Consider the following 25,390-nt stretch of genomic DNA (forward strand, 5'->3'; position numbering starts at 1 on the left):
TGCCAATAAAAAAATTATAATGCCATCCAAATTACTTTATGTATTTAATGCTACACTAATCAAATTACCAAGGGGATTCTTTGTAGACCCAGACAATATAGTGCTCTGAACACAGTGTACTTTGTATGTTTTTGTTGTTGTTGTTGTTAAACGAATGAATGAGTCATGGTAAGTTATCAGGATGCAAATTCAATCTAATTCACCATGAAACCTCATCATCTCCTTCCTGCTTTTAATAGTTTTCTCTATATAATACCCCCAAAGTGACCCCTGGGGAGTTATTTCCTTCATTTAATGTTTCCTTATTTATCCAGCTTTATCACTGTGGCAGAAATTCTGAAACAATAAGATTTCATTGTTTTTAACTTATGAGGTTACCAGATTTACAAGGAAAACTCAGTGATTGCCCTTCATTATAAAGAAAATGAAACTGACCCACATGGAGAGTTCAATAGCCCTCAGGGTAAGAACAGGCCAACAGATGGTCTCTTCCCCTTTCCCATCTTCCCACCATCACAGAAATGGGAATCATTGTGGCAGTAGTTATGTAGGTGTGCAGTGATACCTGGAGAGATGAAGAATGTTCTCCATAGTTTCTTGTCTCTTGTGACATCCCTTATCTCCTTGGTCATATTGACCATTCGACCTGCGACTGGGGGGACACGGCGGAAATCTAGGATTCTGGGAGGGGAAAAAATAATAACAAGAATTAAACACAAAGCATTGCACTTAGACTTTTTTCACATGGTGCAAAATACCAAAACTCAAATGAGTTATTTTTAACTGAACTGAATTACTTGAATTCTTGTCTTACTGTCTGAAATCAAGCCTTAGTTGGGGACTGCAGGGATTAAGAGCATCCAGTGGGTACATCCATATAGTCTGCCTTATGTCCTAGGAAATGAAGGACAAAAGAAACAGGATACATGAATGCTGAATCATTCATTGTTATGGAAGGAAACCTTTATTTCTACATAAGTGAAGCTTCTTCTAACACACACTTAAAATGCTATTAAGTTTTATTTCTTTTTAAATTCTGAATTTAACCAACACCAAGTAAAAGAAGCATTTCCATATGCAAAGTAGAAGAGGAGGAAAAAGGGTTATACAGGAAGCTGTGAATCTCTATTATGGAAAGCTTGCTTTTTGTTTTAAATATGTAATAAATTCAACATGCTATTTTCAAAGATACCCTGCTTGTCTATCTTTCCTACTGACCTTCCCTCTGTTCTATTATATGCATTTAAGTGCTAGAACAAACCTCTTTTCTTATTTTTCTTTTCCTTTTCCCCCCATCATTAGTCACCTCCATCCCTAACCTTCCTGTGCCTTCCAAATGAAAGAAAAATAAAACCTTTGTATCAGATATGCATACTCAAGCAAAATATTAATATTTTTAATGGCTGTTGATATTGTCTTTATATATGCTCCACCCCTCCCTCCCTTCCTTCTTGCCTTCCTTCCTTCCTTCCTTCCTTCCTTCCTTCCTTCCTTCCTTCCTTCCTTCCTTCCTTCCTTCCTCCCTCCCTCCCTCCCTCCCTCCCTCCCTTCCTTCCTTCCTTCCTTCCTTCCTTCCTTCCTTCCTTCCTTCCTTCCTTCCTTCCTTCCTTCCTTCCTTCCTTCCTTCCTTCTTTCCTTCCTTCCTTCCTTCCTTTCTTCCTTCCTTCCCATGTCAACCAGGATGGAACTGCAGTGTCCATCCCCAGGACTGATCCTAATATTGATAAGTATAAAAGATATAATTGGTTCCATTTTACCCCTCCCTAGGTAGCCTGGTGACCCTTCATCATATTGGTGTTGAACTTAGCACCGACACTGAATTGGCTTTAGTTTTTTAGCCCAGAACTCCTAAACTCCTGTGGCCCACTTGCCTCTGCCTCTCCAGGAACAGGGCTTACAGGGCATGCTCTACCATGCCCGGCATCTCCCTGCTTTCTTACACGGGGCATTCTGAACATAATTTAACCTTTCTCCAATCATCACTGATGTAATTAACAAGCATCAGTTTCTGCAATGTGTTACAGAATAGGCTTAAGGTGTGAAGAGAATGTTTGCTGTTATATGCAGTAACTACAGATTGTTGTTCTTAAGACCTAGAAATCATATGGGAAAAATTAGTTTACTTTTTATAGTTTTTCTTTTGCTCCTCTCCATAGTCAGAGCTGTCAGTTTTCACTTTGCTTACAGATCAATTTTAAAATGTTTTATAGCTTTTCTTGGTGATTCATTCTACGGGTATGTTCAACTGTTAAAGCAGAGCATAATGACTTCCTAAAGAATGAATTACATGGGTTTGGGGGCTACTGTTTGCCTCATGTGTGGGGACTTTTGCTTGCCTGTAGGTATAGGCTATGCTCCAGATACATTTTATTAGAATTCTGCTCTCCAAACAAATGGAGACCTCATTGTATTTAGACTCTGCCCACAAGGAGTTTATAATCTAAAAATTTTCCCCAAATCATGTAGCAAGTTTCGATAAAAATATCAGCAGCATCACTGATTGCATTATTTATTTATTTTCTTTTTGGAGAACAGACAGATCATCCAGAAGAGAGAATAGAATGCAGGACTTGCATAGGATGATTTCTCCTCATTGCTTGAGATGCTTAAAGGAAGGACAGGCAATCTGGGAGCCTTTCCTCCCTCATTTACCCTTGCCTGAGATCTTTATTTTGTGGGCCCCTGGACAGCTTCCTCCTATTTACTCTTTTTTCCTGTCCACTGTTCAGCAGGGATGAAAGCTGGCCCTCTACAAGGAGCCAACAGGCATTCCAAGAGCATTCTGTAGGTAGGTTCCACTTAATGATACCATCTGAGGGGAAACAGCGTGAAACATCACAAAAGCAGTCCAGAAAATGATTTCTTTCTGACTTGGACAGTCATTCCTTAGATAATGAAAAGTAGGGGTAATCATTTGGGGGGACCTGTGCTACTCTAGGGAAAATGTGGTTTGAGTTTTCATAGGAGATGGGACAGTGTGGAGGTGGAATGCTGGTACTAAAAAATAAACCCAAGATGGTGACATATAGTCAAGGTGATGGTGGGGCAGGCTGCGAACATCTTCCTTCCTCATCCCACAGACTGGTGCTTCTCCCTGTTGCCTCATTCCACCTAGAGATATCTCTTCCTCTTCTGGCTTTAAGACCTGGGTCAGGTTTTTTTCTGCTAAAAGAATTTAAGTTCCTATGGCACTATTTTGATTTTGTCTCTATATTCCTAGCATATAGAGTGCCTTGCACAGTGTTTGATAAATACTTGTTGACTGATTCCATGTGGTCTTTCTCTGATACTTCTTCTCTAGTTCCCTCTCCTAGGTTCCCATTTATTTTCATTTAAACTAATCTATCTGTATAAAACAGTATGGTGTATGTGTGTGTGTGTGTGTGTGTGTGTGTGTGTGTGTGTGTGTGTGTCCTGGGAGAATGTATAAGACTTCCTCCATCCCCTAGGGATTGACAGTGCTGAGTTTGAAAGTCTTGTTCAGTCATTTCTGATTTCATGATCCCACAGACCATAGCTATTCGTGGAGTTTTCTTGGCAAGGATACTAGAATGGTTTGCCATTTACTTCCCTGGCAATACTTTTCTTAGGCAGTCAAAGTTAAATGACTTGCCCAAGGTAACATAGGTAGAAAGTATCTGAGACTGGATTTTGAACTCAGGTTTTCCTGATTCCAGACTCAGCACTCTGTCAATTGAGTCACTTCTCTGCCCCTTAGGCATATAGAGGATAAATTGCTTGTCCAAGGTCACACAGCTTTACTATGTGTCTAAAGCTGAATTTGAACTCAAGTCTTCCTGACTCTAGGGTCATTGCTTTTAACCACTGAGCCACAGCTGCCCTTCTTTCCTCTAAGTCACAGGAATGGAGAGTTCTGAATTTGGTATTATAGTCTTATGTGACTACATTAAGCTACAGATTTATTTTTTTAAAAATACACTTAAATAATATAGATTTTTTTTTCAAAACCCTTAAATTCTGTCTTAGAATCAATACTCTGTATTGGTTCTAAAACAAAAGAGTGTTACAGTTTAGGCAATGTGTATGAAGTGACTTGCCCAGGGTCACACAGCTAAGAAGTATCTGAGGTCACATTTGAACCCAGGACCTCCCATCTCCAAGCCTGGCTCTCAACCACTGAACCACATCACTGCCCCCTAGATTTTTAAAAAATTATATTTGACTCATATAAACATAAGAAATGGGTCCACATTTCTAATACATGTACAACAATTATTGGGGAAGGAAGGTGGGGAAAGGAGGGAAAACCAATCCCAAAGTATGTAATTATATTTCATCAGTGTAGGATCTCATGTATTGGTATTCTTCTCCCAGAGAACTGAATGATGACTCCTTTTTTTTTGGTGGGTAACAGATACAAGGGGGAGGGGACACATAGCCTCACCATGGATTTGTTTGAGCTGAGATTCTGTAATTCAGTCAAGCTAATGATGGGGCAGAAGCATTGGGATTGTCAGCAAAGGCAAGAAATGATAGTTTACCTGTCCAGATGAAAGGCAGCAATCTCAGCATTATGTCTTTCATAGTCAGAGAAATAAAAAAAGTCGGGAGGTGTCTCCTGCTCCCTCGTTTGCCTGGGAAGGAAAAAGAGAGAAAAACAGCAACTGATGAGCCTGAATCTATAGCTTACTGAGGAAATACAATCACTCAGTTTATTAAACACAGTTATTAAGCACCTACTATGTGTCAGCAGAGTGGGCAAGCTCTGCCTGGACTGAGCTCTGGGTATACAAAGACAAAATATCTCAGCCCTCAAAGATCTTATATACTTTTGGGGGATGACATGCATACATATATATATCTGCATTATCTAAGTAATACTGAATTTTCTTCCTTTGTATGTATTTTTCATATGAAAATTTTTCATATGAAATTTTTCATTTCATATTTCATTTCATTCATTTTATGAAATAGATAATGCAGATTATCTATAGTCACACTATTCTTTCCCAATAATCAATGGACAAAACAAACTTTTTTGGTATTTTAGATGCAAAATGGAGTTATAAGGGAATATGACTGTCTTTCCTGTTTCCATATGATTTTACTTTGAGTAACTATAATGTAATTTGCAGAGAAGAACTGAGGTGTGGAGAGGGGAATGTCCTCGCCCCTTCTTCTGGGGATTTCCGGAAAGTTGATCTCTCCAGGTGACCTACAACACCTGTGTGCATCAAAGATCCGAAAATGCTTTGATCTCTCAGACAATGGGGACTCTCACCTCTGTTTTTTTTGGTGACAGAGAGTCTGACTGCTCCTGACCCAAATTTTCTTCCATTAGCCTATTTGCCAGTTCTACCATTTATGGGTAATAAAGTTCTTAATTACCATTTGGACAGAGATTAATTTTCCTTTTGTTTCTGGTCTTTGTTCCACCATTTCTTCCTGAAACCATGTTTATTGTATTGAACTGAATTGAATTGAATCAGCATGAACTGAGATAATAAGATACAATGAAAATTCCTCTGGATTTAGGAGACCAGAAGTCTTGATTTCAAATCCCAGTTTTGTCACTTACTTTCTGTGTGTGTGTGTGTGTGTGTGTGTGTGTGTGTGTGTGTGTGTGTGTGTGTGAGGACTCAATATATTTTCTTTATTTATAAAATGGGGATGATACTTATACTATCTAGCCTCAAGTTGCTTTAAAGATCAAATGATAACATGAATCAAGGGTGTGCTGGAGCCAAGCGTTAAATTCTCTGTATAAGCATTTACATTTCAGAAATCCACACACACACACTCTAAATCAGGACTTGATTTATTGTTTTGTTGATTGTCCATAGACTTATAAAGTAATAGAGAAAATGTTAATTATATATATTGAACTTAAAAGTATTTCATTATTTACCTCTGGGAAGAGAGTGAATAGATTGTATTATTTATGTGGCCTTATAGAGACCACATTTAATAAAATATTATTTATTATAGTATAATATATAAAAAACATTATTATAACATATCATATTATATCTAATAAAATGTATTATATATGCAATATGATATAATAATAACCCTACCTTCTAGCCAGTCGTCAAACATTCATTAGCATACCTCTGATATGAATTTAAAATAAAGCCCTTTACAAATGTGTCTCCTTCCTCCTCCTCCTATTCCTTCTCTTCCTCCTCCTCCTCCTCCTCCTTCTCCTTCTTCCTCTTTCTCTTGGATCAATCATGGACTCCTATCCCAATGATTAAATCTTGTACTCTAACCCTGTGGTTTTCTCAGAGAGGATCTGACAGAACCCTGGGAAATCTACCCTCCTGTCATCTCATCACCCCTCTCCACTGCCCACGCCTTATAGTATACCAGACTGATGTTTAACATGCCAATGGTTTTATTCTTGTAAACTCAAATTTCATCAGACTTCTTTAACTCCCATGTATATGCTTTGACCAGTGCAGCATATTTTACTCTAGTCTACCTGGTTTTCCACTTTTTATGAGGAAAACTTAAATGGTCTCTATAAAGCCACTATTGAATTGCTTATGTTATTAGGAAAGGGGAGTTGTGTTGTACACAACAGACTACATCCCTTAGTTTCCTTTATCAGCTAGCCTTGGACATTAGAAAAAGAAGCCCCAAGAAAGTAGGACTGGGACCAGCTCTGTATAGATTTGGTGGGCAGTGAAAATACAAGATAGAGGGGCTATCTGGAGGAATCTGGCCCAGAGAGAATGTTGAGGGGGCCTAGGAATAGTTTGATGGTATCAAGTGAGAGTCAAAAGAGAAGGTGTTACCTGCTTCATCATTTTGATCAAGGCAGGCTGAATAGTCAACAGATTACTTTTTTATTTGACATATTGAAAAACACTAATTTTTCAATAATTATATGGGGGACAAGTAGATAGAGAACTAAACCTGGAGATGGGAAGTCCTGGGTTCAAATTTGACTTCAGAGTGATCCTGGGCAAGTCACTTTGCCTAGCCCTTAATTGTTTTTCTATTTTGTAAGTGATAGTATGGATTTTAAAACAGAAAGTAAGGGTTTAATAATAATAATAATAATAATAATAATGCAACATTTCCAAAGAATTCTTGATATGCATGTATGGAGAAGGTATTCCCTTACCAGAGTTTCCTTACAGGCATGAAATTACAAGTATGCGCCTAAAATAACAACAAAACACTGCATCCTACCACTGCCACAATAACTGAAATTCAGACAGCACTTTAAGATCAGGAAAGTGTTTTACAAACACTATCCTTACAACAATCCTGTGGGATCATAAGAGGTATTTATTAGCACCATTTTATGGGAAGGGAAACTGAAGCTCATGGAGATGAGATGACTGGTTTACCCAGGGTCATCCAATTAGTAAGTGCCAGAGGCAGAATCTGAACCTACATCTGTGATGATTCCAAGGCTGTAGCTCTTCCTTCCCACAATACTATGCTGAACCCAGTAAAAACAAAAACAAACCATTTTTCTGCATCAGTGACTCATCTCTGTGTACATATACATCCTCACATCCAGGCATCAGTTTCTCCCCTCTCTCTGGCATGGGCCCTATCATCTCTGAAATAAAGCCCATCATCCTTTGGCAGCAACCATCCCAGTCTAACATGTTTGCTTCTTTCAGGAAGAAAGGGAGTCCGGGTTCTCCTCTAAAACACTCCTCTTGGGGTTTCCAAAGCACGATAAGCAAGATCTTGCTCCCGAGGCTTAGGAGATTGTTGTTTGTTCATTTTCAGAGCCGGGGAAATGAAAGTCACACATTTCACCATGTAAACATAAGATGTTAATATTAAACTTGCCCTCCCTAAACCCACATAAATAATCCAATCTATTCACTCCCTTGTCAGAGGTAAATAATTGCTGTCTGCAGACAATACCTAGTTCTGTGACAGAACACACAGCTGGGGTTGGTAGTGTATATATCAACTACCCAGCCACTTGCTTGGAGGGGCTTTTGGGACAGTCTCTTGTTCACAGTGACACACTCCAGTGATTTCCAGTGTAGATTGGATTGGGAGCCGGGATACAAATCGGGATTTGTGGTCCTCTACTCTGCTTCATCCAGCTTCCCACTCCCATCAGAACAGCTGAGACCAACTCCACTGAGTTTGGACCCTTTCCCAAAGGGAGAAGAAGCTACTCCTGTGATGGAGGATCCTGGGCATCCATCCATAATGCTGCTTATTTGTTGCTTGTGATCATGTTGGCCCCTTAGATCCCTAGATTCCCAAGCCTTTGACAATTTACCTTAAACACTTTTGGGGAAATTGAGTGTTGGAAGGACTTCAGAGATCATTAGTGGCTATCTCCTATGTGAACTGCTTTTTGGTAGATGGCCCCAACATGTTCAAGAATCTTCCCCTTCTTCCCCAATGCCTGCTTGTCTATTTTGTGGCTGATTCTTGCTTTCCTCTATTTCTCAGTTTTCATGATTGCTCTTCTGGCTATTGTCATTTATCTAGATCTCCTGGTCTCTACTTTTTTGCTCTGAATGAATATTCTTAAGTGTTCACAGTTTGGCCTTGCAATTTTGGAAAATCAGTCAATCAACTCATCCACCAATCATCACTTATTTATTACTAACTATGCCATAAATTGTGCTAGGTAGGGGGCAGCTAGATGGCTCAGTGGAGTGAGAGCCAGGACAGGAAAAGGGAGGTCTTGGGTTCAAATTTGACCTCAGATACTTGCTACCTGTGTGACCTTGGGCAAGCCTCAATGCTCAGAACCAATACACAACAATGATTCTAAGGTGGAAGGTAAGGGTTTACAAAAATGATAGTAATGATGATTGTGGTAGTGCTGTAATTAAAGTGAGCTTACATTATACTGGGAGAGTGACAACATGTAAAAATATGTGGATATACCATAAGAAATGACAAACAAGATGATAACAAAAAAACCTGAAAAGACATATGAAGTGATGCAAAGTGAAGTGAACAGAACCCAGAGAATGTTGTACACAGTAACAACAATAATATGATGATCAATGGTGAAGGACTTAACTATTATCAACAAGGCAAAGATCTAGGACAACTCCAAGGGAATTCTTGACACTTCCTAGCTGTGTGACCCTGGACAAGTACCCCCCATTGCCTAGTCCTTACTACTCTTCTGCCTTGGGACAAATATACAGTATTGATTCTAAGATGGAAGGGAAGAGTTAAAGAAAAAAAGTATAATAGGGAAAGGCTGAGAATTGAAGGAAGCAAGGAAATCCAGGAGGCAGAGGTGAGGAGGAAGAAAGTTCCAGTCCTGGAATTCTCTAATATTTAGATAAGAGCACTGAGGCCCCAAAATCACATGTTTAGTTAGTAGTAGAGCCAAGAAGAGAAGCCAGATCACCTGGCTCTTAGGTCAGCAGGCTTCCTTCTTCACTACATGGCCATTGATAATAGAGAAAGCCTTCAAGACCAGAAACCAAGCTGTGACTTCAGATTACAATCTCAGCCAGCTGCTGCCAATCTTAGCAAAGCAAGGCATATGTTTGGCCAACAAAATACCAGGAGAAAAGATGGCTAACAAAGAATAGATTCTGAGAACCCAAGTAGCCCCCTTTCTCCCCAACTAGAGGAGAGAATACTTCCAAACTAGCTTCTTCTTTGATGGGACAAAATCTGAAAACCCATTAAGAAAAAGTGGACACACCCAATTCCTTCCCATACTTATAAATCTTGAGTTAGCTGATAGGCATCGGGAAATTTGTTCAAGTAAATAAACCACTTCCATCTGTTGTTTAAAAAGAAAAAATCTCCCAGAGAGATAAAATATAGTACAACTATTCCTTTACACAGAAAACTTGGTTCAGAAAACACATCTTTAAAACAATGTAATCTTACTCCACAGAGAACATAATGAGAGAAAGGAAGTAATCTCATTGGGGTTCAGTTTCCTCATTTATAAGATTGAGAGATTTGGACCAAGTGACTTGGGGATTTTTGTTCAGTCATTTTGTTGTGCCCTCCTATTTGGAACCCCATTTGGGGTTTTCTTGACAAAGATGCTGGAGTGGTTGGCCATTTCCTTCTCCAACTCATTTAGCAGATGAGGAATTTGAGGCAAACAGGGTTAAGTGACTTGCCCAGGGTCATGCAGCTAGCAAGTGTTTGAAGCTAGCTTTAAACTCATCTCTTCTGGACTCTAGGTCCGGCTGCTAGGTCCACTGTGCTGCTTAGATGCCCTGGATGGGTGGTTGAAGCTGTGACTGTACAGTAAGGCTCCCCAGAGGACTACTTACTAAGAACAAGCCCTTTGGGTCACTGGCTTTTTGTACTTTTACTTGTAGATGTTCACTGAGTGGGGTTTTCACCCCTAGAAACTTCCTCAGGGCTCAGAAAGCTGTCTTTCCTGGTTTAGGGCTATGTGCTGTTTAGCTCCTTGACAATGGGCTGAAGCCAGAAGCAATTGTTTGGCCTTCCAAAACTCCCAATTCTGTGTCGTCAGCCATCTTTACTGGGTACCTGCCTTTTCCTTCCATTTTTCATTCATGCCCAGATATAAATAACCAATCACAGCTTGGGATCCTTTCTTCCCCAATAGTATCTGGATTTCAACTAGAGCCAAAGTTTTGGGGATTAAGTTAAAAGGATTAAGTTCTAATGGCTGAATTCTAGGTACTAGCCAGTTGCCTTGAAGGGCTGAATTTTCTGGTGCCATGGGAAATCATCTGTCTTAGGTGAGGAGTTCTAATCTTTGCCTCTAGAAATAATTATTTCTAGAACACTTCTGACAGCCCCTATTATAGTGATGTGGGCGGGATATTGACACTAAGAAGGGGCCCATTTGCTATTCCTCGGAAACAGGTTTCTATTGCCCATTTTTAGGCCTCAGAAAAGGTTGGCCCATACCATCTCCTCCTCTTCACCACTCAGAATTCTTTTTTTTTTCTTTCAGTTCTGTTCAAGCGTCATCTTCAAGAGGACACCTGACCCCCAAATCTCTCCCTGCTGCCTTTATGTTTTACTCTCCCTCTCTCCTGCCCTTTTCTCTCCTCTCCCTCGCTCTGTCTTTCCCTTTTTTCTCCTCCTTTTGTCTCCCCCCTCCCATACGTATGTTCAGTTTATTCAGGATCATCAATTGACAGCTATGCAGGTCCTCAAAAGCCATTTATCCCATACTTTCCCCTCATACACATCATCTTACACAGATGATAGACAGAGACCTTGAGATAATAATAAGAATGAAAGTCAAATAACATTTACATAGCACTTAATATATGCAAAACCTTGTACTAAGCTCTTTACAATCATTATCTCATTTAATCTTCACAAAACCTTAGGAGAAAGATGTTATTATTATCCCCATTTTGCAGATGAAGAAACGGAGATAAATAAGGGTAGAGTGACTTGCCACAGGTCACACAGCCAGTGTATATCTGAAGTCAGATTTGAAATTTAGTTTTCCTAACTCCAAGCCCACTGGGTCACTCAAGGTAGTAAATTGGCTGATGTAGAATTTGAACTCAGTTTTTTTGAATCCAGCATCCTTACCACTGTAGCATGGTACATGTCCCTGCCTTCATAGTCAATCCACATCCTTGATAGCTAGTGCTGGCCACAGCCCAGGTAGGGCAATGGCATCCTCCTTCCAGTGAACTGAGCCTTTCCTTGAAGTCTTTTGCAGACTGAGAGGACCTCCCAGAAACTGCACTCCTCTGCAATAGAAGATTGCCTTCACCCCATGACAAAGAACTAAAGTTAGACTTTCTATATCCTGGAAAATTAGATTCCCCTCATCAGTCAATCCGCAGATATTTGTTTAGTTACCTGCTGTGTGCAGGGCCTTGTGATAAATACTGCAGAGAGGTGAAGAGTTATATGGATGATAGGGAGGATAAATGCCATAGGGTTCTAAGAAAAGGAGGAGGGATGGAAGGAGAGAGAAAGAAGGAGAGGGAAAGAGACAGGGAAGGGGGAAAGAATGGGAAGGGAGGGAGAAAGAAAAGGAGGAGGGAGGGAGAAAAAGGGAAGGAAGGAAGAAGAGGGATAGGGAGAGAAGGGGCAAGGACAGAGGGAATGAGGGAGACAGAAAGGGAGAGAAAGGGAAGGGGAGAGGGACAGATGGAATTGAGGAAGAGAGAAGGGGAAGAAGGGAGAGGAAGAGAGAAGTAGAGAGTGGGTATCTGGGTAGGATGGAGAGCCAGGCTTAGAGATGGGAGGTCCTAGGTTCAAATGTGGCCTCAGACACTTCCCAGCTGTGTGACCCTGGGCAAGTTACTTGACCCCCATTGCCTAGCCAATACACAGTATTGACTCCTAGACGGAAGGTAAGGGTTTTAGAGAGAGAGAGAGAGAGAGAGAGAGAGAGAGAGAGAGAGAGAGAGAGAGAGAGAGAGAGGGAGAGAGGCATGGGGCAGAGAAAGGGAGGGAGGGAGAGAGAGGGAGAAAAGGATGAAGAAAGAGAGGAGAAGGGAAGGAGGAAGAGAGAAAGAGAAGAAAGAGGAGGAGGAGGAGAAAGAGAAATCTCACTTTGGGATGAGGAACTCAGGGAAGGTTTAATGGGAGACATGGATTTTGAGCAGAGGGGCTTTAGAGAATAAGTCGCTTTTACAGGGAGAGAAGAGGAAAGGGTTGGGGGTAGCATTTCAAATGTTCAGATCCTTTCTCTCCACTCTGACCAATGAGCAATTTACTCCCACAGAGCCCCTGATTTGTACCAAAGATTAGACCTTGATGAAGAAAATGATGTCTGCTGTTTATTTGGGGATTATTTTTCTTTCACAAGCTTTCTATCTGCAGTCTCTCTCTAGGCAGCACAGAGACATCAAACAATCTGGCATAGTCTTTTACATCCTGCTACCCTAACCTCATTTATTCATCTTGCTCTCTCTTTTTAAACATTAATCATCCGAAAGCAGCACACACTAGCTTCTGTTTCCTAATTACACTATTTTCCAACCACTTGGCATATTTGACAAAGGCATAGAGATTTCATGAAAATTCTTTCATTGGATATGAAGCCCATAGAGCTGAGTGAGACCTTAGAGAGCATCACTCCTGACCTATCATTTCACAGATGAAGACCACAGAGAAATGAATGGCTTGCCCCAAATCACACTTCTAGTTAGCTGTAGGGCTTTAGAACCCAAGATTCCTGACTCTCAGGACTATGCAGTACTAAGCTAGGAAAGAAAGGATGGTAAGAGGAAGGAGGGGGGCTGAATTGAAGTAATTGTGATATAAAGCCTGATTTATAAAGTTTGTATGTCTGAGAGTTTAATGTTTTGGGGAAATTGGATCATTTAGTGGGCCAAACAGAATGCTATTCATTATTAAGAGACTCCTCATTATAATTATCAGTGTATTTCTTCTTGTTGTTCAGTCATTTTCAGTCATGAACGACTCTTCAGTGATCTCATTTGGGGTTTTCTTGGCAGAAGTACTGGAGTGGTCCACCATTTCCTTCTCCAGTATCCCTCATTGCCTTCTAGCTATTCTGAATAGGGGTAAAGAAAGACATTGGGGCAAAAATGGTAAGGGATTGGTGCAATGTCTATAGACACTTTGGTCTGTGGCTTGGCAAAGAAGGCACTTTCTAGCTATGTAGACAAAGGGCACATCACTCCAGATCACTGAGATTCAGCTTCTTCCTCTGTAAAATGAGAGGTACTAGACTATATTCAGGAGCAGCTAGGAGATTCAGTGGAGAGCACTGGGCCTGGAATCAGGAAAACTCATCTTCCTGACCTCTGACACCTACCAGCTGCTTGACCCTGGCAAATCATTTAACCATTTTTGTCTCAGTTTCCACATTTGTAAAATGAGCTGGTGAAGGAAATGGTGAACCATTTCAGTATCTTTGCCAAGAACAGGGTCATGGAGAGTCCAAACAATGAGATTGTTAATAAAATACTTTTTAATACATTAAAGCACTATAGAAATAACAATAATAATAAAAATAAAAATAACTCATTCTTGAGTTTAATAAACTCCAACCTGACCCCATTCAGTCAATAGACAGATGTCACAATGGATACAGTCCTGGACCTCGAGTCAGAGAGACTTGAGTTAAAATCTGACCTCTGATACTTCCAACCTATGCAATCATGGGCAAGTTACTTGACCTTTGTTTGCCTCAGTTTCCTCAACTGCAAAATGAGGATAATAATAGCATCTACCTCACAGGGTTGTTGTGAGTATAAAACAAGAAAATATTTGTAAAGGGCTTAGCATGGTGGCTGTCACAAAGTAGGACTAATAAAAGACTAATATTAATGTAATGATTGCTTATTTCCTTCCTTTCTATCTTCGCAGACTCATTATACATTACCCTCCTTCCTGCACTCTTACTGTGACCAAACCAGCCTTACCTCTGTCCCTCACAAATGATACCCCACCTCCGGTCTCTGAGGTTTCATTCAGGCAGTGTCCCATGCTCAGAATGTACTCCCTCCCTCCTGACTGACCTCCCCTTCAAGGAAGTCCTTGCCTGCTTTCAGAATGGGCTCTGGTGCCACTATCTAAAAGAAGCCCATCAGTTTGGATGTGTTCTGTATACATTCATAAAAGTACACAATGTCTCCCCAGTTCTAGTAGAAGCTTCTTGAGACCTGGGATTATTTCATTCTTTGTCTTTGTCTCTTCAGTGTTTGACACAGTGCCTGGCCCAAACTAGATGGATGCTAAATAAATTCTTGTCCATGGAAGGATAGAAACCATCCTGTCAGGCAGAACAATAGGAATTGCAAAAGAAGAACTGGAAAACCAGGGGACTGAATCAAGTAAGTGGTTTATTGGTATTAACAGGTTTGACTTTTTAAATTCAAAACTGACCTGATCTTTAAAAACAAAAAATGTCAGTCCCTCCATTGACTTGGACTTGAGCTGGACTTTCTCTTTCCCTGTAATCAATATGCAGTAACTCTCTCTGTCTCTTTCTCTCCCTCCCTCCCTCTCTCCCTTCTTCCTTCCTTCTTTCCTTCCTTCATTTTTCTCTCTCTTTTGCCCCTCTTTTTTCTTTCTCTCTCTTTCTTTCTTTTCCCTATTCCTTTCTTTGTTCCTTTCTCCTTTTCTCTCTCATTTCTCCTTCCTTTTTCTCCCTTCTTTCAGCTTCTTCCTTTCCTTTCTTCTTTCTTTCTCCTCTTCTGTCTTTCTCTCTTTTCCTCCCTTTTTTGCTTCTTTTTTCTTCTCCCTCTTTCTCTTGGCCTTTGCTCTATCTCTTCCTTTTCATTCTTTTATCCTCCCTCCCTCCCTCCCTCCCTTCCTCCTTCCCTCTCTTCCTTCCTTCATTCCTCTTTCAGTCTGTCTGTCTATCTGTCTGTCTGTCTGTCTCTCCCCTACCTGGTTAATATCAGAATAAACAGGCCCTTGGAGAAATACTGTAGAGTACTCTAATCCATCTTCTTTACAGGAATAATGGTGATGGCATCATTAGGAAAACTGTTAAAATAATATTCTTAACTTACAAGTTATTTTTGATAGAGATGCATGTTTGTAATGAGCTAAAATTTCCTCAAGCATCCACCTGGATTCAAATTACAAGTGAATGTACCTACTTAGGCTTCTTGAGAGCAGTTGTAGTTTCATCCTTCATATCTGAATGAATGAAAAATCACTAATGAATTGCTTACTAAGTGCCAAGTAATGTGCTAAGCACTCAGTATACAGAAAAACCAAGAGTCCTATCTCTCAGCTCTCAAGGAGTTCACATTCTAATAGGAGGAGACAACAAGTCGAAGATTCTAAACTAGACCAGATGGAAATGGATGGACTCTTTTCTATTTCTTTTTTGATGATATTTTGTTACTTTCTAGGTAACTTGGAGCAAAAGTATTTTTTTTTAATTTTCTTGACCCAACCAAGGGATCAGTTCCTTTCAAGAGGCACTGACTGCCCACGTACTGTATGTAGTAGCCTAGAATTTGGTAAGGTCTGTCTATGGAGGTTACTCTGCTGGATGTTGGCTTCAAGGCTGGAAATAGGACATTGGTACCCTCAGCACTTAGCACGATGTCTGACCCATGGAATATGTTACATCAGCATGTGTAAAATGACTGATTGGTTTCCATTAACAGATTGGTGGAGAATCATATATTTACTGAGATTCAGTCCAAAGTAAAGTTTTGTCAGTAACTTGGTAGAAGGGTTTAAGAGTCATTGATTAGGGGGCAGGTAGGTAGTACCATGCCAGATCTAGAGTCAGGAGGACTGAGTTGAAATCTTCCTAACTGTGTGATCCTGGGCAAATCACTTAGTCCTCATTGCCTTTATCTTTCTCCTCTCTTAGAACCAGTACATGGTATTGACTGAAGGTAAGTATTAAAAAAAAATAGTACCTGATAAACTTGGAGCATCTAGGTGGTTCAGTGGATAGTAATCCAGGCCAAGAAATGGGAGGTCTGGGTTCAAATCTAGCCTAAGACATTTCCTAGCTATGTGCCCCTCACCAAGTCACTTAATCCCAATTTTTTAGCACTTACCACTCTTCTATATTGGAATCAATACTTAGTATCAATTCTAAGACAGAAGGTAAGAATTTTTTTTAAAGAAAGAAGGAAAGAAAAAGAATTATTGGTTGAGAAAATGATCCTTCCTAGAATATTTTTTTTAATTGGACCTTGCCATGTGAGAAGAAGGGAATGAGTATTTAAGTGCCTATGTGCCAGGTCTTGTGTTAAGTGCTTTACAAAATCTCATTTTATCTTACTTTGTGAGAGACTGACAATCAGAAGAAGAATGTTCCAGGTTTGGGAATCATGAGTGACTTTCATTTATTTGACTGCTATGTTACAACTAATGATGATAAGAATAATCATTGGGTCATAAAGCCATCTAGTTGAAACCTCTCATTTTACAGATGAGATTACTAAAGCTCAGAGACGTTAGGTTACATGTCCGAAACCAGACTGCTAGTTAAGTGGAAGAAGTGAGATTTGAGCACAGATTCTTGGGACTCCCAATCCATCATTCCTTCCCCTGCAACATCTGACATCTATTGTTCTTTAAATTACTGGCTAATTAAACTTTGACAGTCATTCTCTTGTTTGGTCCTCACTACCTTATGAGGCAAGCAGGACAGGGGCTGCTGGTACTGTCATCATTTGATAGATTACAGATATAGAACAGGGAAGGAAATTATTAGTAATTTAATTCAAACCCCCTCCATTTTACAAACTTGCCCAAAGTCAGACATTTAGGAGGTGGCATAGCTGAGGCTTGAAACCAAGTCTTCTAATGATAAGGGCAGCATAAGAGTGTCAGGCAGGAGTGACGCTATGTATAGGCAGAGTATAGGGGGCCACCTCAAAAGAAGTTCCTTTACCAGCCTGCTGTGGTGATTTAATTCTCCACGATTAATATTGTTTCTCTGAGAAGTAGGTAGATGGCACAATAGATAGAGCGCCAGGCCTGGAATCTAGAGGATCTGGGTTCAAATTTGGCCTTAGGCATTTTCTAGCTACATGACCCTGGGCAAGTCACTTAATTCAGTTGCCTAGCCCTTTCCCTCCTGGCTTTGAGTAGTTCCTGAGATAGAAAGTAAGAGTTTAAGGGAAGGAAAAAATATATAAATAAATATAACATGACATGACATGATACAACACAATACAATACAATGTAATTTAATACAATATAACATACTATTCTACAATACAATACAAAATAATATAACATACTATACTATACTACAATACAATACAACATACTATACTATACTATGATACGATACGATGTGATGCAATGTGATACCATCCCATCGCATCCCATATAATAAAACATGATATACTATACTATACTATACTATACTATACTATACTATACTATACTATACTGCAATATAATATAATGCAATATAAGATATGATATGATATGATATGATATGATATGATATGATATGATATATACATATATAGCTCCTCTAGGTTAAAAAGGTTTTTTTTTATCCTTTTTGGTGTCATGGATTCCTTGTGTGAACCTTCTCAGAAGAAAGTTTTAAAATGCTTAAAATAAAATAGGTTTATGAAGAAAAAACAATTATACTGAGATAAAGGTATCAAAATGTGTTTTTAAAAACAAGTTCAGAGCCCCAGGATAAGAACTTCTGGGTTAGAATACTATCTGGGAAAGCCTTAGTTAAAATACAACACTGTGCTTGATTAGATAACACACTAATTTTGTAACTCCCCTAATGAAGCAGCTTATGCAAGTTCACAGTTCACTTGTTGATGGTAAATTCTTTGGGAAATGGAATCCAAATGATCTGTTTTGAGAGTTAGGTTGAGGTGAAAAGACTGGAAACTTTGGGTGCCATTCAAAGATGGACTGGAATCCTAGGGAACCAGAGGCATGGATTAGTGCAGTGGGCAACTGTAGGTGGGAAGAAGAAGGTGCTAAGTGAGAGGATGTTGATGCCTACAGGTTAGGAGCCAAAGATAAACCTTGTCTGCTTCTCCATTTTGCTAATGGCTCCCAGAGGAGCCTGGGATTGAGTGTGAGAAGATCAATGCAAATCCATTTCACTACTGGAAAAACAACTCAAAGGGCATGACCTCCTGGCAGTGGGGCATTATTAAAAGACTTGCTGGTTGTGTACACAAGAGTCACCAACATGTCCGACAAGAGACAGCCAGTCTAGTGATAAAGCCTAATGAAGCTGACTATCACCTTAAGAAATGTCATCCCCAGGAAATTAAAAGGTTCTCCTGGTAGGGCATGAAGCCAGAACATTAACTACACCCAAGCAAGTAATTAGCAAAAACAGAATAATGAAGGTAACCAGCAGGTATCTCTATACCATGCCAAGAAGAGGAAAAAAGCTTTAACTAAGAAAAACAAAAAAAGAAAGCCACTAGATGATTTCTAATGGAATCAATGACACTGTCCAGCAAAAGGATACATTCGATTATGTGATTAAATATGAAAGAGGTAGTGTGGTGTAGTTGATCCCTGGACTCAGAAGGATCAGTGTTCAAAGAATCCCATCTCTGACTCTGGGTCTCTAAATGGGACAGTTAAAACTATCAGCATCAAAGGCAAATCTCTAAGACCATGCTTATTCCTTGAGGGAGGAGGGCAGCTGTGTCTCAGTCAATGGTTAGAGCCCTGGACCCAGAGTCAAGAAGACCTGAGAGTTCAAATCCAGTCTCAGATACTAACTAGCTGTTTGACCTTGGGCAAGTCACCTAACCTCTGATTGCCTGACAAAAGCACCCACTGGATCCACTAGAGAAGGAGATGGCAAACTACTCCAATATCCTTGCCAAGAAAACTTCATGGATAGCTCTGGTTCAGGGGATTGTGAAGAATTGGACACAAATAAATGACTAAACAATATTCATTGAGGGAGATTTCATGCCAGGGAATTTTCTACACAGATGAAATCAAAGATCTATACCAATTTTGTATCTGTGTATACACACATATATTAACACACATATGTGTTTATTATAGACATTATAGTACATATCTACAAACACATGTTTATATATACATACATACAGAGAGCTTTCCAGTTTTAAGCCACTTAAAATTGCACTCAAACTTTTGGAAAACTATATCTATATATACTATGTGTGTATATGTCTCTGTGTGTGAAATGCAATTATAGAGATATCCAACTGGGCACCAGTGATTATGGCATATAGATATGCCAAAATAATGCAAGCCATCTGGATGGGAGAGGTAGTGTGTTCTGACACACTAAACCCCATTTGGGGTTTTCTTGGCAAAGATTAATGTTTGCCATTTTTTCTCTAGCTCATTTTAGAGATGAGGAAATTGAGGCGAATGGATGACTTGCCCAGGGTCACAAATCTAGGAAGCGTCTGAGGTCAGATTTGAACACATGACCTCCCATCTTTTGGCCTGGCTCTCAATCTGCTGAGTCACCTCCTTGCCCCCAGGGCCCAGCAAATCTTGACCTCTTCAGGGTTTTTTTGACAAATATACTGAGGTAGTTTGCCATTTCCTTTTCCAGTTCATTTTACAAGTGAGAAAACTAAGGGAAACAGGATTAAGTGACTTTCCCAGGGTCACACAACTAATGTGTCTGAGGCTAGATTCGAACCTAAGAAGCTGAGTCTTCCTGGTTCCAGAACCAGCACTCAATACACTCCTCCACCTGGTCTTTTCTATGTCTCTATTTAATTATATGGCTTTAGATGAGTATTAATCCTCCTGAGACTTAGAAATTATCTAGTCTGACCTCCTTATCTTACAGATGAGGAAACTGAGGCCCAATTAAAAGTTCATAAGCATCAGAACGTGGCCTTGAATCCATATTCAATGACTCTAAACCCACTATTTTTGCTGCCTTTCTATAAATGGAGAGTATGGCCTAAATGATCTCCATGGATCTTTGCAGCTCTGCTATTCTTTGATTCTGAGAGTAACCACAATATAACTGGAAAGAAGGATAGATTTCATAGCTGGAAGAGGGGAAGAGAGAAGGGAGATAAAGCCAAGTACAAAGTCTCCACTTCCCCCCTCTCCCCTGGAAAGGTCACAAGCTTATTGCAAACATTAAAAGAACTCTAACATCCCAGCTTTTCAAATGATTAACACAAGCTCTTAGGTAAGCAGGAACAAGACACGATGACTCTTCTGACCTCTATAAACTCAAAGAACTGACCTTGGGAGCTTGAAATGAGCTAACTTGCAGTTGTCAGAAGTCATGACCAGCAACAAAAATTACTTTCCTGGGAGAAAACTTATGATCGTTTCATGCTTCCTTCATTAGCTCCTGAGGGCTCAATTTCTGTTTGGGTGGGAGCTTCCAAGCTTGAGTCCAGGGGGAAAGCTTAGCCCTTGGTCTGCATAAATGCTATAGACTCTTAAATTCTCTGTTACTATGATTTTAATGCTGGATAGAGGGCTGGGTCTGAGGTCAGGAAGACTCATCTTCCTAAATTCAAATATAGCCTCAGATACTTCTTAGCTGTGTGACCCTGGGTAAGTTACTCAATACCATTTGCTTTTGTTTCCTCATCTAGTAGATGTGAAAAATAATTGATTTATTTATCCGTGATTTATCCATAGTCTATTATGATCTTTCCCTTGCTTATTTCCAGTCTTGAGTGTGACCACCTAAGTGATATTTCAATATTCCCATATTCATATGTATTCAATCAAATTAAATCCATAGATATTGACCCATATTATATTCACATCAGATTAAAGGAAGTCTTTCTTATATCAGACATAAGGTCAGGAGAAGCAGGTTTAAGACTGTATACCTAGTCATGAGTGTACTTGCTTAACCACAGAAACGCCATAGCTAGAAAGCTTCTGTCTGTGTGACCTGATGAGTAAATGCCAACATGAGGAAGGGAACCACTTGGATCTCCAGACCTCTGATCTGATCCAGATCTCCCTCCATCATTTTCCCTTTACTCAGTTTGGGAGATAAGCATTCCATTGCCCTTCTTATGACCCCTTTGTCTGTGATGGGTATACATCCTGCCCATACAGTGAGCAGAGATGACTGTTGCCTTTCTTGTGACCACTCATGGAAAGTTCTAAGTTATTTTAGGAGCTCCTGACCCTTTATCATTTCCTCGATTGCCTAATATTGGGTAATGTTGATCTCATCAGTCCTGTGACTATGGGGCAGTTTGGGGGCAGTTAGGCTGGTTCATTGTTCTGTGACCTTGAGCCAGTAGAGTTGGAGGGTAGTTCTCCTGGCCTATGACCACCAATGAGGATTTCTATTTTGTGCTTCACCATTTGAACTGTCTGGAATTTGATGGTTATAAAATTTGTACTTTGGAGCATGAAGGGGTCTCGTTCCATGCAGAAAGTCTGGGATGCTATTTGTTGAAGGGGGCTAGATCCCTTTAATAAATACTCATTGGTTCAGAATTCTGCTTAAGTTGTTTTATTGAATATTGGATAAATTTTTGGTATTACAAAAATGAGTTGGAGAAGGAAATGGCAAATATCTCCAATATTTTTGCTACAAAAACGGGGTCCCAAAGAGTTGGAATCAACTGAAAAATGACTGAAGAAAAAATTATTTTAAGGTAACAGAAAATATACTTAAATTTTTGGAGTTGGAATATTAAAAGTGCCTTTTTCAGCTTCCCACTCAACATAAGAATGTGTTCTACAAAATTCCCAAGAGGTGGTTATCTAGTCTCTGCTTAAATTTGTTGTTCAGTTGTGTTTGTCTTTTCATGACCCCATTTGGGGTTTTCTTGGCAAAGACACTGGAGTGTCCTGCCATTTCCTTCTCCAGCTCATTTTACAGAGGTGGAAGCTGGGCTAAATGGGGTCAAGTGACTTGTCCAGAAGTGTCTGAGGCCAGACTTGAACTCAGGAAGATGAATCTTCCTGACTCCAGACCCAGTGCTTTACACTGTGCTACCAAACTACCTTTCTACTTAAATACTGTCCATGGCAGAGACCTTACTACCTCAGGAAGCAAGTTGTCTCATTTATTTGGACAGTTTCAATTGTTGAGAACTTCTTATACTGTGTCCAAACTGCTTTGCAACTCTACCCACCTGCCAAATTCTAATTCTGTCTTTTGGAACAATAACCAAGAAGCCTACACACTTTTTAGACTTGACATTCTGCCCTTTCTATACTTTTCATGCCTGCTTCTGAACTCCAGTGTGTTTTCCTTTTTTCTTTCTCAAGATCAATAGTTCCAATTTCTTCAATTATTCTCCATCTGCCATGACTTCTGGACCCCTAATTATGCCAACTTCCTCTGGATGCCCACTTCTAAATTTCCCTTTCTTAATTGTGGTGCCCAGAGATGAGTATAATTCCAAAATAGTTTGCACTGGTCAGATCCAGAAGCATAAGTAGGAATTTTTATGCATGGAGCAAATTCAGATGATATCAGTTCTCCCAGGGTGAAATTTTAGAGGGAGAAGGAGAAACCCTAACCCTAAATTCGTGCCCTACCCTTCTTTACTCCATATAGGGGAGAGAGAAAGTGCTCCCATTAGGCTGCTGGGTGGGGAGAGATGAAATGAAAAAATGTGATCAGGTATGGAGAAGAGGGGGAAAGGAGTAGTTCCACCCGAGTCCAACTCCCTTTCTAGTAAACAACTCTGAGGGGGGTGGGGGAAGGGCTGGAGGGTGGCCACATGCACACAAAGAGTATTCTGTTGCCATCTTTGCCACCTGTGCCATAGGTTCACCATCATTGCTCTGGACTATTATAAACAATCTCCCACTAAGGAAATTTTTTATCAAAGTAATTTCAACTTATTTAAATAGAGATCCCATCCATAATATTATTACAACTAGGAGCCAACAGAACAATGATGCACTAATTCACCAAGGTGATTTGGAACAGTAAGTCCTCAGTTTTTCTCCTGATTTTACTGTTTTACACATTTCAAACCCTGCTATCATGGGTACTACATGTTCTGTTGTGGTCTTAAGAATTAAGTTGCCAACTAAGGTTTGTGGTACTTGTTAGTGATTCAATGTTTTGACGAACATGTATAGTCAATCCTTGGTCACCTCAAAGGATGATCTAGGTAGCGTAGTATTATTTTTTAGCTGATTGATTAATTGATTAAATAAACTGATTCCAGCTCTTCCTTCCCTTCACCTTCCCTTCCCTTCCTTTCCCTTCCCTTCTTTCCTTTCCTTTGCATTTATATTCTAGCAGTTGTTATCCAATAACAAATAGTCTCTGCTTTTTTGAAATTAATTGCTCTGTGGATTCAATCTAACCAGATCTTAACCTCCTACCTAGACCCAGATCATTCAATACTCTAGAGTAGTGGTGTCAAACACAAATTAATATTATCTCTATTGTATTGTATGTATATTTTTAAATTTTTTTAAACATTTCCAAATCACATTTTAGTGTAATTCTTGCCATACTTAGGGGATTTTGCTATTCTCAATAGACATTGTCTATTCACACAACCAGGCTCACCTTGTAATGAATTTTAACTCATCCCTTAGTCACCAACTCTTGCCAGTTCTTCCTTAAATAAACATCTCCTAAATGTACTCCTCCTTCCTTATTCTCATGGCCACTAGTCTGGTTCCATGTCTTTGATATCACTTTGACAATTCCTTGAATAGTGAAGTGGTCTCCCAGCTGGCTTCACTAAATACCCACTTCATCCTGCTTATGCAATGCTATCAGACTTGGCTGATTAAATCATGCGTTCCATCATGGAGCAGCTAGGTTGCATAGTGGATAGAGCACTTGACCTGGGGTCAAAAAGACCAGAGTTCAAATCTGACCTCAGACAGCTCTGTGAGCCCTTCCCTGCATAAAACTGGAAAAGGAAATGGGGAACCACTTCAGTATCTCTGCCAAATAAAGCCCATGGACAGCTGGTTCATGATGTCATGAAGTTGGACATGACTGAACAAGAATTAACTTTCATTGTGTCACTACTCAAAAATCTACAAGGGCTGCTGACTGTTATGTCAAATAGATACTCTGTAATTTGACTCTATTGTCCTTATATAACTTTATTTCCTTCTTTTGCTTGGCATACTCCCTCTGTTCCAGTAAGAACAGTTTCTTCATTGTCCTCTCCATGTCATACTCATCTTCAAGCTTTTCATCCTTCTTGAAATATTCCACACAACCCTTCTGCTTACCCAATCCTTACTGAATGCCCATATCTAGACCCATCTCCTCCATAAATCTTTCTGACCTCTCCAAGTCCTAACTCATTTCATAGTTTCATGGATTCAGAGCTATAAGGGAACTTAGAGTTCACAAAGCTTAATACCCTCATCCTCATTTTACAGATAAGGTAACCGAGGCCCAAAGAATTACTTGCCCAAAATAATACAGGCAATAATTAGCAGTTCTGGAACTCAAACTCAGTTCCTCTGACTCCAAATCTTCCCTATCTTTTACAGAGGACAAGATGGCCTCACAACTTCCTCTAAATTTATATCATAGCCCTAGAATTTCTCATTGTTATTGTTTAGTTGATTAGTCACATCTAACTTTTCATGATCCCCATTTGGGGTTTCCTTGGCAAAGATACTGGAGTAGTTTGTCATTTACTTCTCTAGCTCATATGGGGAAACTGAGGAAAATGGGGATAAATTACTTGTTCAGCATCCCACAGTTAATAAGTCTGAGACTAGATTTGAACTCAGGTCCTCCTAACTTCAGGCACAGCAGTCCATTCTCTTTGCCTCCTAGCTGCCCAATAGCCCTACCATATACCCTATAACTTAGGTCTCAATATATACCTCTCTATACTTTTAAAGTGATCCATATGTGTATGTCTTGTCTTTAATTAATTAGATCAGTTTCTTGAGAGCAGAAAATATTGTCACTCTATGTTGTATAAAGTGTATTCAAAAGGTACATAGTGGTTAATATTGTACTCAATTATAGTTGGAAAAGTGAGAGCTTTGGATTGCTCTCCTTCTTCCCTAACTTTCTTCAAGTATTACCTGGAGTCTCACCTTCTACAAGAAGCCCTTTCCCAGTCCTCCTTAGCCTGAGTGCCTTCCCTCTGAGATTTTC

At 39.8% G+C, this 25,390-nt stretch overlaps 1 protein-coding gene across 1 annotated transcript in view; it reads right to left on the reverse strand.

Annotated features, from left to right (window-relative positions):
- FAM20C (FAM20C golgi associated secretory pathway kinase) overlaps window positions 1–25,390 on the reverse strand; it is a 159,801-nt gene that overhangs the window by 31,984 nt on the left and 102,427 nt on the right. The window contains exons 4-5 of the mRNA XM_001378018.5: window positions 4,503–4,595; window positions 566–681 (exon numbers count right to left, since the gene is read on the reverse strand). Coding sequence (XP_001378055.3) covers window positions 566–681; window positions 4,503–4,595 — 209 coding nt within the window. The remainder of the gene's footprint in view (window positions 1–565; window positions 682–4,502; window positions 4,596–25,390) is intronic.

Source organism: Monodelphis domestica, chromosome 7, assembly GCF_027887165.1.
Source record: "Monodelphis domestica isolate mMonDom1 chromosome 7, mMonDom1.pri, whole genome shotgun sequence".
Taxonomy (NCBI): domain Eukaryota; kingdom Metazoa; phylum Chordata; class Mammalia; order Didelphimorphia; family Didelphidae; genus Monodelphis; species Monodelphis domestica.